This window comes from Drosophila gunungcola, assembly GCF_025200985.1.
Source record: "Drosophila gunungcola strain Sukarami chromosome 3L unlocalized genomic scaffold, Dgunungcola_SK_2 000002F, whole genome shotgun sequence".
Lineage (NCBI taxonomy): Eukaryota > Metazoa > Arthropoda > Insecta > Diptera > Drosophilidae > Drosophila > Drosophila gunungcola.
The window spans coordinates 4,190,918-4,208,283 of record NW_026453178.1 but is presented as its reverse complement, the minus strand read 5'-3'; the positions used below and the strand labels follow the sequence as shown (position 1 = coordinate 4,208,283).

Below are 17,366 nucleotides of genomic sequence, written 5' to 3'. Positions count from 1 at the left end.
TCGCCGAGTAATTGAATTAAATGGCTGGGGCGCTGTGGCAAAAAGCAAAGTAAATTAAATAAGTTTTTCATTTTGGCCGCGGCCAAGTTGCATTGTCAACGCCATCGTCGTCGTCTGAGTCCTGCTTTTTTGCTTGCCCGCATTTTACGCTTCGCCGGCGGCCCTTTGTTGGCTCGAAATTGGTGCGGCGATGGGTGGTGGATACCGGCCAGAACCAGAATGCAATGAGCCAAAAGTTGTTTAATGTATGCATTGCCGTCCAGGGCAGAGTTGCGGTTAACAGCGCGTCGCAACTTTTGGGTTTTTGACTACTGAGCGGCTGAGTACTGAGAACTGAGAACTGAGGGCGCAAAGTAACTTTTCGCATAGTACGTAAATTTCCTGATTTTTTTTTGCCCGTTAATGCTGAGCATACTTTTAGGTAGCTTAGTGGCATTTACACTAATTTCGCCTGCGACTCCTCCACTGGCAATGGTGTGATTTATTTGCCGGAAAAGATTACTTACTCGAGGTTGGGGATCTGCGGTTTTCGGATTAAGGGAAAGCATTTTGAGCCACCATTTTGACATGACTCCTATTTTGCTCAACTATAGACACTGCCGCTGACCGTGGAATGAAAAACTGCAAACTAAAAACTGAAAACGAATTTGTAATTAGTTTTACTCGGTTGTACTTTGTGCCATTGAGAGTTTTTCGGGTTCAGTTCAGGTTTGTCTTTTAAGTGCAAATTAATTAGAAAACTCGTTGAGAACTGGCTCATTGTGAGGAGTTTTCCCATGCAAATGAAGGATCTAAGACAGGCCTCTGTCTGTTTGAGGGGTTACCACATTTATTTTCAGGGAAGCCCCCCCCCCCCCCCCCTTTTGGAGAACAACAAACGTTAATTGAAGTGCACTTCCTTTTAATTTTCAGCCAACAAATTACAGCATACCCACGGCATGCACGCCATAAACAAGCTGAATGGCTGGCTGGCATCCATCGTCCTTCTCGCGTTGAGCACCTCTTCCGGGTTCCTGCTTAATTTCATATTTCGAAACATGACACTTTCACACTTTGGCTAATTTAAAAGCATACAAAATGGTTGGTCGACACACGCACGAGCAGCTGGCTGTTGCCGCTTCCTCATTTCGTGACGAATGTGCTTTGGATTCGATGGTGTTGCTGTTGCTGTTGCTGTTGCTGGTGTTGCTGTTGCTGTTGCTGTTGCTCTTGTTATTCGTGGCACACACAAAAGACTGACTGACAGGGGTTCCTTTTCGCGCATACGTGTGTGCAACGAACGTTGCTCGTTAAATTGTCGCCTGACACTGCTCGCTAATGTCATCATCGTGGTGCCCACGAACCACTGCCAGCAACTCGGTGGCAGTCTCAGCCACATTATTACTGTAATTATGTTGGCCGTGTAAACGTCATTAGGCGTTTCAGCGGTGGCCAGCGGAACGTGCCACATTCAGAGTGCTGTTAAGTCCCACTCTCAGCCGAAATTGCAGCGGGCAAATTACGTGAACTATTGTAGTCCAACCCTGTGAATCAATTTCACACATTTAAATGGCTTAAATCCATTTTCTCTCTCCCTGCCTGCACAACAAAAAAAAAACACGTAACAACATCAACAGATGGCAATGGGCAAAAAGAGAAGAAATGTCCATTACCATTAGGCTGGGAAATTTATGTGGCAGCATTTTGAATACATTTCGCTGTCGCTGCTTTAATTGATAGATAAAAATGGCTCACCATTAAACAAATGCTGGCCCGGCACTTGCCAATTCATTTAGCAATTAAAACAAGCTGCGGCCAAAACGAGCATCGAAAGAAATGTAAAGCCCGCAAACCGGAGACCGGAGAGCAAACTATAAAATGCAAATCAGTTGCATATAAAAATATATATAATTCATTTGTTAAAACCATTTGCCGGCCATTTGTGCAAGGGAGAGAAACGTTTTTTATACGTTCGCTGGCTGGACAAGAAATATGTTGTCCTTTTAGGCGTTGACAAATCGGCGCTCACACTCGCGCCTAAAAGTATGCAACAAGCAAAAAGCAGCAGGACGAGCAGCAGCACAGATGCAAAGCCAGGAGCCAGGAGCCAGGAGCCAGGAGCCAAAGGCATGGCCGCAGTGAACGTGGCGAGGCGGGAATAATAATTTTTGGCACGACTGCCATGTTAACATGTCCCCAGACACGTACTGCCAGTCCCACACTCCACCCCCCTCCCTTTTGAATTCGGTAAACGTTGCATACTTCCCGGCGCGAGTTTATTATGTCAGAGGGTGGGTGGGTTGTGCGGCAGGAGTATGTATATCCTGGCTGCATTTCATCGCCCCTGTCCGTAGTCCCCGGGCTTACCGGCTGCCCCTGTGGCTTGTAGAACCATTAGTGAACACGGGTTACTGTGATTACCCCAGGCCCAATATCCCCCTTCCCCCCCTTTTACCAGAACCCCGCCAAAAACCGACAGGTTCACCCTGGGACAGAGTCTTCGCATTCGCATTTGCATTTGCATTCGCATTGAAATATATAAATACGTGCACGGCTTTTGGGGCGGCAGACAAATTACTTTTTAAATGCACTGTAAGCCCTTCAATTGTAATTGGCCACCGTGCGGTTGGAAACTTTGCCGAAAAAAAAGCGAAAACCCCAGAAATCGAAGCCAGGCGAAGAACTTTGAGTGAGCGGCATTAAAAAACAATAAAAAAATATTTGGGCCGAGGAAAGGCTAAGGACTGTGGGCCCGTCGTCTAATGGCGTCACGTTTGTGCCGCCCCGAAAAGTGGCATGCAACATGCGATTGCTGCCAAAAGTGCCGCCTGGCACGAGTCCAGGAGCCCCAGGACCCAGGACCCAGTACCAAGGACCAAGGACCTCCTCTGGTTAGTTGGCTTGTTAGTTGGCAGCCAGCCTGCTGCCAGCTGCCAGCTGCCTGTTGCACTTTGCCACTGAGGCAGGCACGACTGCCATTCGTAGTGGCTCTGGTTAGGCGTGCTGCCAACTATAGAACTCTCCAGTCGGAGGAGAGTCCTTGCCAGGATGTGTCTGTGTGCCGTGTTGAATTTTTCATTTCATTTGGCGGCAGCAATTCACTTGAATGGGAATTTCGTGTCGTCGTCGCAGTCGCAGACATTGTCGTCTTCGTCTTCGTCAAGCGGAAGCGGAAGTGGAAGTGAACAGGCCAAACAACTGCACATATAGAGCACATAATAAACGCTCAAATTGACTGAATGTCTGCCTGAATCTGAGAACTCTCAGCATAATAATTTTGTGTTGATTTTTTTTTTTTTTTGTATAAAGGCCAACCTTTTTTTTTGGCCATAAGCCATCGGGCATCAGGCAGCTGACATGAGCCAGGGATTATTAGACAATTAAATTGACGTTAATGAATTAATTTATGAGCCTTTGCGGTGGGGGCCCTGTTGCATAGTTATTTGGAAGCAGAGACAATTAGGGCCACAGATTAGCTTCGGTTAATGGAGGTTTATCGCCTTCAATGGCAGGCAATTGAGGTTGAAATGAGAATCACCTACATTTTGATGGACAATTTTGGTGTTTAATCTGCCTTAAGCTTCGAATACAAATAGCTTGTATGTCAGAGATTGAAATTAATTTTCCTGTGAAATGAGGAGCCCAGTCTTGAGTTCAAGGCAGCTCATTAAAAGCCATTACAGGATCTGGGCAGCATCTCCAGGCTATACTACTATACCAGATAGCTAGTAGTTTCTCCTTGCCAAGGACTCCAAGAACTGCTCGTTGCTTATGGCCTTTTGCATAATCTCGAGTTTCATATTTCATTAATTAAAATTATGTTCAAGGCAGAGCAAATAGCCGTTGTACTTGAAGCACCTGTTCGTTCCGTTGTAGACTCATTAACAGCCCTACCACACACACACACACACAAACACACGCACACGACAAGGCGGTGGAGTTGAATTGTGCAACACAATATCATTGTTACTTTGATTAATGATTTGCAAAATCATAAAAGCTTTTCTGCTTCCCTAGCACCGCCTCCACCCACTCCATCCATCATCGTCATCGGGAAAAAGGTTTCGCATTACAAAAAGCGTCTTAATTAATACGAAACAGAATGTTACCGAATATTGCAAATGCCTATTCAATTCAAGTTGTCATACGTAAGTCGATGAATCGGCGGGGGGGAGGGGAATCGGGGAAAACGAAATGTGAAGCCTGCCATTATTATGCTAATTAATTGACATCAAAAGCAAAGAAAGTGGAATTTCCCAGGCCTAGGCCTTTGTCAAACGTATTTATATCAAAATCATTGACAGACTTTGACAATAGACGACGACAGTTGCAAGTGGCAAGGTAGCAAATAGAAGGGGAGCCCATAAGCCGCTTTGAATAGAAATGCAAATTGAAGTGCCGCGTATGCCAATTATTTTGATATATATTTTTTCCATATAATTATAATAACATAATAATGAGCAGTCGAACAAAGGAAGCAGGTGCTTCTTTTAGCCCCCCCTCCGTCCCTTTGAGAGAGTTGACAGGTAGACAGCGAACAGGTACTCTGTCATCACAAAATAATGGCCTGTAATAGGATTTCCTGTTCCCCAGTGAGATGGCGAAAGGAAAGCGGAAAAGCCGCCTATAAATATGCAATGCCACTCGAATACTCGAACACTCGAATACTCCAACCACCCACTCCGCTTTTGTCTTTCAGGGTGCATCCTCCAGTTTGGTCGTCAAATACGCCGACACGGAGAAGGAGCGACAAATAAGGCGCATGCAGCAAATGGCCGGTCACATGAATCTGCTGAATCCGTTCGTCTTTAATCAGTTCAGTCCGTACGGCGCCTACGCTCAGGTGAGTCCCACACCCCTCTCCCCACCCCCGCCCCCTCTGCTGCCCCGCCTATATAATCAGCAGCTTCCCTCTCCACCGGAACTGCAGCAGCAACAGCAGGCCGCCTTGATGGCCGCCGCCGCCACGGCCCCCGGCTCCGCCGCCGCCTACATGAACCCCATGGCGGCCCTGGCAACGCAGATACCTCACGGCCTCAACGGCACCGGGCAGCCGCCCTCGCTGCCCTCGCCGACCATGCCCAACTTCAACATGGGCGCCAACACGCCCAACGGACAGCCCGGCGGAGCGGCCGCCGCTGCCGCCGCCGCGGACGGCGTCTTTACGAATGGCATTCCACAAACGGCATTCCCAGGACGTGAGTATTTCTGACTAGATTTTAACGATAAAATATAAGCAAAATATATTATAAAAAATAGCACGTACCGTTTACCTTTTTTTTTTATTAACAAGCATATATGGCAGCTTCTTAGGTTAACTGTACAAAAGTAACTTGAACCAATTTCTATTTCTATATACTTAGATTTCTCTTCATATAAAACAAATTTCAACACAAACACATTTTCATCTGAACTATCTGAACTGCAATTTACAAAAAACTTATAATGTACCGTTTAAAATTTAACGTTACATTATGCTTCATAAGAGTCCAAGCTATTAAATTAAAACTAAATCACAAAAATTTAATATTTTGTAAAACGACCATAAATAAAAAAGTTTGCTTACGATAACTATGAACAGATACATATGAGTACCAGATAGAACTGTACAACAAAAGTTCAGTTTATTTGTAAGGAGAGAACCATTATAATAATCATTTTTTTATAAATCCAGCTAAACTGATATTTTTTAAAAATTTTCCTTAAATATACTTTGTTGATTAGATTTTATTGTACTTCATTCTTTAGTTACTTAAGCGAAGAAAATACAATAAAATAAAATCAAGTGTGAACATAAAATTTCAATTAAATTAATTTAAGGAAAGAACAACCAGGGAAAAACTTATAATAAATAAATATTATTATTTATAGTAAGAATTTATTCCATGAAACTTCTAAATATTTTCTATAGCCACTGAACTATTTCTTGCAGATCCGCTGCACTTGACTATACCGCCACAAGGTTTGCCAAACGGCGATGCTGCTACGCTGCAACATGCCTTCCCTGGTCTGCCACCGTTTCCAGGAGTTGGTAAGTGTTGGCCAGATTTAGTTAAACTTTATTTAAGTATAAGACCCAAGACACGCTTGGCGGATTAAAAATGCCAATGCAAGACGATGTTCCAATGCAATTTGCTTAATTTCCAAATATCATTGAGTCCCCATGTCACTTGAATCGCCTTCAGTTACACATTTAGCCCATAATCTGCATCATTCATGGCATTGTGTACCATCGCCACCACACTCATTTTCATTCATAGCATCGGATAATGTTCCAATGAACCCCAGCCACAACAGGAAAAAACAGCCCGTTCATTCATATCTGTTTTTATCGAATAATTAATAATTGTTGTGCCATGCCATAAATATTTATTGTTAGTAACGTGTTACATAACCCTAAATTCTAAAAAAGTAAACTTGTTATTTTTTATTCTTTGTGCAGTGGAAGCAAATAATATATGGTCGATTCTCAGTTTCCAAAATAATTAATTTACCATATATGCTGACTTCCGATCGTTTGCTTTTATGTTATTCAGTTTGTTTTACTATGATTTCAAAAAATTAATTGAAATAATTATTAATCAGTGCCCTGATATGAAAACAACGATTCAGTAATCAGCGTATTGTTCTAACCCAAATCTCAAATCCAGTCGATCTACTATGTCTGTTAACGACATTTAGTTTGGTTCTTTAGAAATTTGTTTCATTGTCTGTTGATTACTAAAATATGAGAACTATTTCACATACTTAAAACATATATATTATATATAAATATTTATACGTATTCTTAACTGTTGTGTGTCTTTATAAATGTTTCGGAATTTGTGTAAAAACCAAAAACAAAATTATTTATATATAATGCAGCCTTTCCCGCCGTCTATGGACAGTTTCCACAAGCTTTACCACCTCCCCTAGCGGCGGTTGCACCCACTCAGCGTGAAGGTAAGCTTTTCATTATAATTTCGTTAATCACCGCCTATATATCCCCTATATATCCCCCATATATCCCCTATATATCCCCCATATATCCCCTATATATCCCACCAAACACGTTCGTACGTTTGTTTCAGTTCTTGTTAAACGATATTGCATTTGACCTTATACCAAACATAAGAATGATTTCGGGCAAATGCAAATACTTATCTGTTTACATTGTACATGTTTCTCCTGATTCTGAATTTTGTTCGATTCTTTGTCATCGTAAACATGCTACACACCAACACAAACACACAAACCCACTGAGAGAAACAATGAGAGAGATATCGTCTTCGATCTGGCCAACGATGAGCAGTAATTAATTTTATTTGTTGTGCGGAAAGAAATTAAATTTAAAACAAAAGCCCATAAAAATTAATTACTTTGCATACTGGGTTTCTTTGGTCCTTATTTTATTTTGATAAACATTTTATCCCTTTGACACCCAACCACCGCCCACTGCCAGTGCCAAAAAGTAGAAAGGATGGTTGGGCTTTTCAACCCTTTTTGTATGGGGCTGGCAAGCAAGGCGTAAATCGTTTTTAATGGCTGCATTCAACGGCATTTTATGCGATCGTAAAAATTACATATTAACTGCTTAAAATCATATAAAGACCGTCGGCGTATTTCGAAGACATTTGCTCATAAAATTTTATGTTTCTTTTTCGGTTCGTTTTGCTCATCTTTTTGCCTTTCGTCAGGGATACAGAGATACAAGTAATCCATTGTTTCCCCGTAAAACAAAGTGTGTGGGTGTGGTTGTATCTCTGTGTATGTGTGTGTGTGTGTGTTCATTTGTATTCGTGTGTGTATACTACCTACATGCTAACTATAAACCTAACTTGAGTGTAAAGTTCGTTTGGTTCCATTTCGATATCTGTGCGCCGTAGTCTGTTGTTTCACTGTGTATCCTCTAGACCTTACCTGCATGTGTCTACACCCAGTCACACACACATCTAAGTGTGTATTCCATAATATACCCCCACACACATACACATAATTATCATACAGAAATCGGGGCTAAAGCTAAGCTAAAGACTATTAAGTATTCATTAGGCATCTATAAAGTACATATGTACATATATGCAAACCCATTAAGAAGTATATCATTTAGACTGTTCGTTTGCTCATGGTTTTTGATTTTGATTTCCTACTTTCCGCAGACTTATAGTGCGCCTTAGTTTTAGTTGATTCGTCCAGAAACAAGATCAGCCACAGAACACAGACCACAAATATGATCAGAAATCGATCAGACCAAGTCAAACTAAGTCGAAACCAGTGCAAACAAATAAACAAGAAAACAAGAACCAGCAAGCAGACATAACTCATAAATTATAATTTATGATTTTCCTCATTATTAAACTTAATTTGTTCTCTACTTTGTTTCTTCTCTTTGAAATGTCTCCCTTTAAGATTTTCTGATGTTCCCAGGATGTTCGATATCCGGACCCGAGGGCTGCAATCTCTTCATCTACCATTTGCCCCAAGAGTTTGGCGATGCCGAATTAATGCAAATGTTCCTGCCATTTGGCAATGTGATCAGCTCCAAGGTCTTCATTGATCGTGCTACAAACCAGAGCAAATGTTTCGGTACTGTGATATTGCCTTTTGAAACCAATTCCTTGTTATCTAACTTTCTAAACTAAACTTCGCAGGTTTTGTTTCATTCGATAATCCCGCCAGCGCTCAAGCGGCCATTCAGGCCATGAATGGCTTCCAGATTGGCATGAAAAGACTGAAAGTTCAATTGAAGCGGCCAAAGGATGCCAGTCGACCCTATTAACAATCGGAGTTCCTTAAACGCAATTCACAACAACAAATACAACAAATACAACAACAACAAATACAGCCAACTGGAGCAAGAACATCAGCAACAACAGCTTTGCCAACAACTAACGCATTTTCCACACCGGCAGCAACTTCCGCATCGGCGACAGCGACAACAACAGCAGTCCACTATAATAACCACCTTGGGAGCAGCTTTAGGCCAACTTTAACCAATGGAAATCCTCACAACCACAACCACAATGCCCATATGCCCTATACGTTTGCCAGCTGGCGCAGTGGCACCTATTGTTATCACAACAACAATAATAACGACAACTGCAGCGACAACAACCACAACAACAATAGAATCGATCCTGACAACCAATCCAACGATCCACCCAACACAAATTGCTCCAAAGTGGAACTAGTCGAGAAACTATTCATGTGGCAACAGCAGAAGCGAAAGGCCTAAAGGCAACACATCAACGTCAACCACAACAGCAACCACAACAACTGCAGCTACAATAAAGAGCAACTATTGATGGGGTAAGCAACACTCTATAACAACCAAAGATCAAAAGGATCTATACTATTAGGGATCACAGAATGTACTACATGTACATATATCGAATCGATGTTTGAGGCCCCCTTCGATTAAAGTATCGATCGCAGAAAATGTTGATATTAAACCGATTTTTGAGGTGTCGTTCGTTATTAATAATCGATTTGAAATATTTATAATCGGTCTACTATAATTAATATGTTAAATATAAATACATAATAAAATAAAATATAAAAATGTTGTCCGATGACTTATCGATTATATTGATATATAGCTTATCGAAAACAATATTAACGATATTTAAACTCTATAGATTTGTAACGAAACAATGTTTTCTAAGCAAATTGTATGCCATATTACTTAATAGACTTTCCTTTTCGATAAGCAACCGAACTTAAAACCCGCTTACTTATAATATTGCTTTTCTCCCATTTCAGATGGTCGTCCGCCATGCTATGTGAAAACGATTATAGAAATTAAAAACATGCAAAGCGTATGTAAAAAAAAAAAAATAAAAAATAGAAAACAAGAAAAATGTAAATTAAAAAAAGAAAACACCTTAGAGCTGAAAAATGGAATAGATTTATATATATAATATATTTATATATATTTATCCGATGATACATTCAACTGAATGCAGTACAGAAGTACACACAAAAATAATAAGAGAAAACCAACAAAAAACAAACCAAATTATAAAATTGAGAAATACAGAAAGAATGACAGAATTTTTGCCAAAATATCGATTTAATAAAAGTATATATTTATAGAAGCAAGGAACAAACATTGATATTGATAGTTTTGTTAACAACTAAAGAACAAGAACATTGCACACCAGTACACTCACACACAGAACACAAAACTTGAGACAAAAACTGACTGGCAAGAGACCAAAATTATCTGGGTTTTCAAATAAAAAAATAAAAAAAAACAAAACAAAACAATTAAGGACGATAAACGCAGCAACCATTTTATATAAGTAATTGGTGATGGGAATTTATAAAAATTAACAAATCTGCGCAAGGAAAAAATTAGTTGAAAAACAAAGCAAACATAAAAGAACAACTATTAAAACTGAATTTGTTAATCTGATGATGAACTCGATCGGAGTTTACAGTTAATCGAGGAAATAGAAGGCAGCAGTTAAAGGAAAGGGTTAAAATATAGAAGGGACATAGACGCAGTTAGGTGAGAAAGAAGACAAAGTAGGTCTGCAACTTTTTAGCATTTAGTGGTAAGCAAAAGGGCAAAGATTCAACAGATGCATAAACAGATTATATGTACACATGAAAAATTAACACAAAAATTCGAATTTAATTAATTTTAAGTAAAACAAAACGGATATAGGAAGTTAGAACTAGACGGAGCAGAGCAAGCCACTTAATATGCGAAATGCTTTGAGGGCTATGTCCAAACCCAAAAGGGTTTGATCAGCCTGACCACAAGCAAAAATATCATTTTTTATAATATATATAAATGAGTACTAATTTTAGAAATATTATAATATGGATTTGTTAGAAGTATTGGAGAGAATCAAAGTGAAGAAAGCTAAACAAAAAACATTGAAAAGATTTATGAAATACAATATCTACAGCGATCATTTATGTTGGCCTATATTCTCTGAGGGAGAAAATTTTTTTTATTGTTTCAACTTCTCGATTTTTTTGATTTGATATCGTTTAGTTTAAAATTGTATTAAAAAAATCGTAAACGATTTTATAGAATAATAAACAAAATTTTGAATAAAATCAAACAACAACTTTACACTTAAACTTAGCTGCTTTCAACAAAAACAATTACAGGTACTTACAGATATACATGCATATATATATATATATATACATAGAAATATATAATAAAATCGAGAAAAAACCAAAAAATTAAATAAAAAACAAGGAAAAGAAAAACAAATATAAATAGGGCTACTGAAAAAATGGAAAACATAACAAACATTTTGCTATGAAAGTATTACTATAAAAATATATACAAAATAGATATACAGAACAGCAGAAAACTGAAAGTTTTGTCCACTTATTTTCACAACCAGCTCCGAGAAAGATACCGATACAGATAATGAATCATATTCCGATCAAGTTGACCATAGCGCGCCCTAGCCAGACTAAGCAAAACTATTTAACACTAAGCATATATTAATTATTATTGATTGTTATTATAAACAAAAAATTACCATTAGAATTTTTATCACAGTCAAAAAGAATGCAAGTATTTTTTAGCAAAACTAGAGAATTTATCACGGCCTATTAAATTTATTCAATATTCTTTGTTTTGTTTCCCACACTGACAAAGGACGACACAACACCCCCGCACACCTAAGCCGAAATCTAACTTAATATTATTGTCAATAAGAAACATAAACGATGAGATCTTTATCCGACATTTACTCAACTGTCTGTTGAATCGAATCTTTAACAATTTAGCAGCAAAATCTGTACAAATGCAAGAATACGAAGGGGAGAAGGACCGATGAGTCAAATCTACAGCTAAATATGCCAAAAACTAAGATTATGGATAGTAAAAGGATAAAGGACGAAGGAAGGTGGAAGGTGGAGAAAATTAACAATTATTTAGAGTTTGTATAGTGAAAATGATAAGTTTAGAGTCGCCTAGTCTGTGGGTTCTGCAGAGGAGCAATCGTCTGTGGAACGTATTTGATACTAAAGATATAAAATTTAAATATTAACAAATATAAATATAAAAAAATATAAGAAATATTTAAATATGAAATGAAAATTGTTATCAGAGTTAAAGTTAATTTTGTTACCAGTGCAATAAATACTTTGGTGCAGATACTTATGGGTTCCCTCTCAACCAATATCAATATCAATTTCAGTTTTTAGTTACAGCTTACAGCTACAGCTTACATTTCCGTTGTGAGTATTGCCAGTCGGATCAATGAGACAGTATTAGAAATCTGGGCAAATAGGCTGTGGGCCAGAGTGGGGGGAAATATAATTATATTCAAGGTCAAATCGATTTAATCTGTTCAATTTTCTCCTCTTTTGAATCACAAATGTTAAGCCTCGACAGGAGTAATATTGTAAATATAGAAAATGAAACCTAAAGGCGGATGAAAGTCCCACACTGAGAAGAAACGAATGAAAATGGCAGTTATTTAACGACACACGCATACAAGTATAATTATATACCTACAAACATACAAGTACATTACATATATGAAAATTATCAAACTGATTTTAGCGCCTATTCAAAAGTAGTTCAGCCAGAGACACCCAACAATTTTGACAGCTTTGAATTAAAATGCTAAACTAGAATTTTACTTCGGAAAAATTCATCCAAATACACGAACACACAACATGTATTTACGATCTTGTATGAATCGATCTAGTCAAATTCAAGTTAATTATTGCATAAAGAAAATTAAATCTTAATGAAGAATAAGAAATATAAAAACCAAGTCAAACTATTGAGATAATAATAATTTACTATTATTATGTACTATGATTATGATTAACGAATTATGATTTATCTATGTATTGAAAATACGAACACAAGTATTTAAATTAATATATAAAAAATTATTATTAAAATTATTATTATTATACGCTATTATACAAACATTTTTAGATCATATACACTATACTATGAAACATACGGAATCAAGCAAAATAATACATTTTGTGCTAAACTGATTTTGGCAAAAATATGCAAATTATATACCAAAAGGAAGGATACTAAAACCCTAAATTATCGTAACTATTATTTCTAAAGCATAACACACAATAAACTAAACTAAACCAAGAGAAGCAGAACAAATAAAAGAGAAAACAAATTGAAATACAAAAATACAAAGCAACCAAAACTTGTTTTATTTTCTAATTATTTTCCGCGTCTGTAACATCCGGCTTTTGAATAATTTCAATTGGCAGATACCAGGACAGACTAGGGCACATACCCCCAAAAAAAACCAAATAACCAAACCACACTATCCCAACCCACAACAGAGGACTGAGAATTTGGCATAATCCACTTCCCTCCGATTTAAATATCGTTTACCCATGTTCTCCCTTAAGTATCTTTTGATAAAAACTAAAACACAAAAACCAAAACCAAAACACGAAAAGGGCTGTGACACGAACGTTTAACAAAAAGTGTGAACAAAATCAAATTTATTTATCATTTGCGCTTGGTTTGTTTTTAATGATAATTTTAAAGAGCGGTGATAACAAGCAACCACTAAAGCCAAATCAAAATTAAATTGATAAACGAATAAAATACAATATAAACAAACAATTAAATCGCTTAATTCAAATTCAAAATAAAATGTGATGAAAGCAAAAAAAAAAAAACAAAAAACAAACAAAAACAACAAGAATGCTAAATAAATAATTAACAAAAAAACATGTCGAATTCATATTAAACATTAACGAATAGAAAAAGACAATTGTACCTTGAGCATAAAGTGTAAAAATTGGAACTCGTAAAAATTGAAGTATTCCTAGACATAAACCATAGATAACAACCACATTAACTGAAAATGGACAGGTTTCGCCCATCTCTCTTGAGGGGATATGAAAATTGGCACATTTCTTTGCAAGTTTTGCCAAAATCCAGTTTAGTGCCAGAACCATTCCTTTTAAGCTACAATCTGCATTTAGCGTCGTCATACTCCGCGTTTTCACTGTCTCTCAATTAAAACGCACACGCACACAACGAACTCACCACCACACACACACATCCATCATATCAAATACGCGGATATGCGATATATATAGTCTACTATATAACTTGGCAGACCTCGGCGATTCTCCAGTTGTTTATCTGCCGGCGAAGAGATGTGAAATCGAAGGGACCCCCATTGGCATTTCATTTCCTGCTGGTTTGTTTTGTTTTGTTTGTTCCTTTGGATTCCAACATTTTGTTTTGCAGCCAGCTAAGAATAGCGCTAAACTAAGAATAAGCATTGTACATTACTAATGAAAATGAAGTCTCTTATCGATGATCGTTCCTTAAACTTAATCTATATGCGAATAGATTTTGTCCTACGCATGATGTATTTTATTATACAAAATGCGAAACGTGGCATTCTTATAGAATGTTTATTACTCTATACAAAGCATTACTAATAAAAACTAACTTCTTTATTTATTATATATACTATACACAAATATATTATATACTAGTTAATGACAAGGTTAGACAAAGTAGTGAATGAAGCTTACAACACTGACACGGAAACAAAAGAACATAACAAGAACAACCAAAAAACACTGGAGTCCAAGTTTAGAACTTACTAATCAAAAATATATTTAGATACACTTTTCTGCAGGTATTTAAAAGAAAGTAAAACCAAACTAAAGCTAACGATAACGATATATAATAAATAGAGACAAGCACTTAACCCCACCATAACCAAGGACTTACCAAAATTGCGTACACTAGTTTTCTAACTACACCTACACAGACACCCAATCAACACTCAAAAAAAAAAACCACACACTGACACCGTTAAAAGGGCCCAAAAAGGCAGAAGGACGAAAGAAGTGAAATGGATGGGGGTGCATATCTATTTTGCCAAGCCCAAAACATTTTGCCTTTAATATAGCGCATTTTTGGTTTGGTTTTAATAGGAACACAAGAATGACATATTGGATACAGGGTAAAACATGCAGTTAAATCTAAATAGTAAACTAAACTTATCGAATAGCTATGATAATTTCGTATTGATACCATTTCACTTCATTCATTATTGTACTATTGTTTACCCCAAGGCTTGCGCACTTTTTTCGATACGATATTTTAAAGCTCGAGACACACTTTTTGAAGCATTGCTTACCAACTAGATTTCGCTTGGATAGGCATAGGGTTAGATCTTTAGAGTACCATCAACCATGGGCAAAGTTGGGACAAGGAAAGGCAGTAGAAGCCATAGGAATATAACAAAACCAGCAACAATAATTGGCGGCGCTTGTAAGAAAGCTCAGAAAGTGCATTTAAAATACAACAAAAATATATGAAAACAAAATGAAAAAAAAAAAAATCGGAGAAATTTAAACATTTTTAAAAGCAGAAACTAGTCGTACTTATATAGACGATATATTATAATACTATTATTATGACAATTATTACTATTACTATGAACAAAGAAAGATTTATTAGCGAGCTAAGGTCAACCAAGCATTATAAACCAATTTTGCAATTATACAAACCAAATCGGATGGAATGATATGATATGATATGATATGATATGATATGATATGAAATGAGAGGAATAAGTGTACGGCTGGAGATATTGGCGTTGAAAAGGCCCAAAGTTATTTTTTGTAGATAAAACTGTTATCTTTTAGTACTTAGCCAAATGTTAGATCGAGGTACGAGATACAGAGATATAACTCATGCAATTGGCAGAGCAGGCTAATCGAATTAAACCAAATGGTCAAAGCGAATTTATATTGTATATAGAATAAAACCCCTCAAACAGCAACCCAAACCAGAGGGTTGAATTATTGCATATTATTGAGACAAAAAAAAATAAGAACAAAAATAGTTGCTAGTCTAGATTTTAGCATTAACACATCAGAGAACACACACATACACACACACACACACTTACACTTGCAATTTTTTTGAGTGTGGCTTGAGATGCGTTTCAGAAACTATTTCTCAAATGCGTCGTAATTGAGCTACAGCTTCTTTGCACACTCTATATACTTTCCGTTTAGAAATCCGTCCGTATTTAGCATTATGCAAACACACACAAATCACTCAACATACACGAAAGCAAACGGCATGTGGTTTAATTTCGATATCTTAGCCTAACTCACTTCCATTTGATTTGCTATTGTCCAAACATTTGTGTAATTACATTCGTCTTTTCCGCTCCCAAGAACAAACCCACACAAATACAATTACTTAGCAATGATTACATCAATCCATTATTTGAGATTATTGAAGAGCACCTTTAACGAAAACAATAAGAAATTAGCAGCAAAATGTGAACGAGAAACACAAACGAAAACCAAAACAAAAACCTAACATTAAAATTCAGCAAATGACATTTAAAAATAAGAGTACTTGCACCTAATATTAGTAGCATAAATGTAAAGACAGAAAATGCAGAATTCGTATCAATTTAATTTAAAGCAAAACCAACTCCAAGAAAGGCAAAGACAAAGCATGCTTTTTACACCCAACACGATTCGTGATCAGTTCCTTTAAAATCTGTCAAGAGGAATTTCGAAAAAGAAAACAAATCGAGGAAAACGAGACGAGACGAAATCAAGAATAACAACACACATGAATTAAATGTTAAATGTAAAATGGTTTCAGAATCAAAAAGAATAAAATATAAATAGAGCATAAACAGGATCACTGGCACTATGAGCCCGAAACAGTTCAAGAGTTTTTCTCTAGTCTTTCATTGACTTTGATTTGAATTCTGACATCGAACGCACTTTGTACACAAATCGAGCATTTCTCACTTTATACGATTTTTCAAATACATCACAGATGGAACGGAAGTATGGGCAGAAACTTGCACACAGCTAAAACATGCATACTTACATACATATATTAAATATGACAAAATTTATATTTACACACAACAATTGCCGAACTAACGAGGAAGATGATAAAAATGTAATAGTCAAAAGTAGTTGATCGATACAGATGGGATAGCAGACGTGAAGAACAATTAAGTAAATCATTTATAATAGCAACAAAAAGGTCTTTATATAACTATTTATAGAAATATACGCTATATACTATACATATGTGTACATTAAATACAATCTATGAATAATGAAACCAAAATGGCGAAGTGTGTAAAATTGTGCATTCGTTCATTAAAACAAAAGGATGAAAGTAAACACCGAAAAAACAATTCAGATATATATCTATATATACTCAATCGGCCTTTTCCGCGATGTTTTGACACGCGGAAATCGGCTGGAAGCCCACAACACAAGTAAATGCTATCGAACAAGAAAACTATTAATTAATTATGGACAAAACTATAAATATTTTAATACTTAAAGCATTATTAACAGAAGTATATTTTAAACATTATTTATGCGACTTACTGCAGGATACCACATAGATAAAC

General features: G+C 36.9%; 1 protein-coding gene across 15 annotated transcripts in view; it reads left to right on the top strand.

The window, feature by feature from the left end:
• The window catches only part of LOC128257695 (CUGBP Elav-like family member 4), a 127,533-nt gene extending 117,309 nt beyond the window's left edge, over nt 1–10,224 (top strand). For 3 of the 15 annotated variants that reach the window (XM_052988827.1, XM_052988816.1, XM_052988818.1), the window contains 7 exons: nt 4,679–4,822; nt 4,910–5,177; nt 5,912–6,010; nt 6,844–6,921; nt 8,368–8,544; nt 8,610–9,267; nt 9,721–10,224. In XM_052988827.1, coding sequence (XP_052844787.1) covers nt 4,679–4,822; nt 4,910–5,177; nt 5,912–6,010; nt 6,844–6,921; nt 8,368–8,544; nt 8,610–8,737 — 894 coding nt within the window. In that variant the 3' untranslated portion in view covers nt 8,738–9,267; nt 9,721–10,224. Of the gene's footprint in view, nt 1–4,678; nt 4,823–4,885; nt 5,178–5,890; nt 6,011–6,843; nt 6,922–8,367; nt 8,545–8,609; nt 9,268–9,720 lie in introns of all 15 variants that reach the window. The other 12 variants (XM_052988830.1, XM_052988821.1, XM_052988824.1 and 9 more) reach the window with 6 other exon arrangements.
• The last annotated feature ends 7,142 nt before the right edge of the window (nt 10,225–17,366 follow it).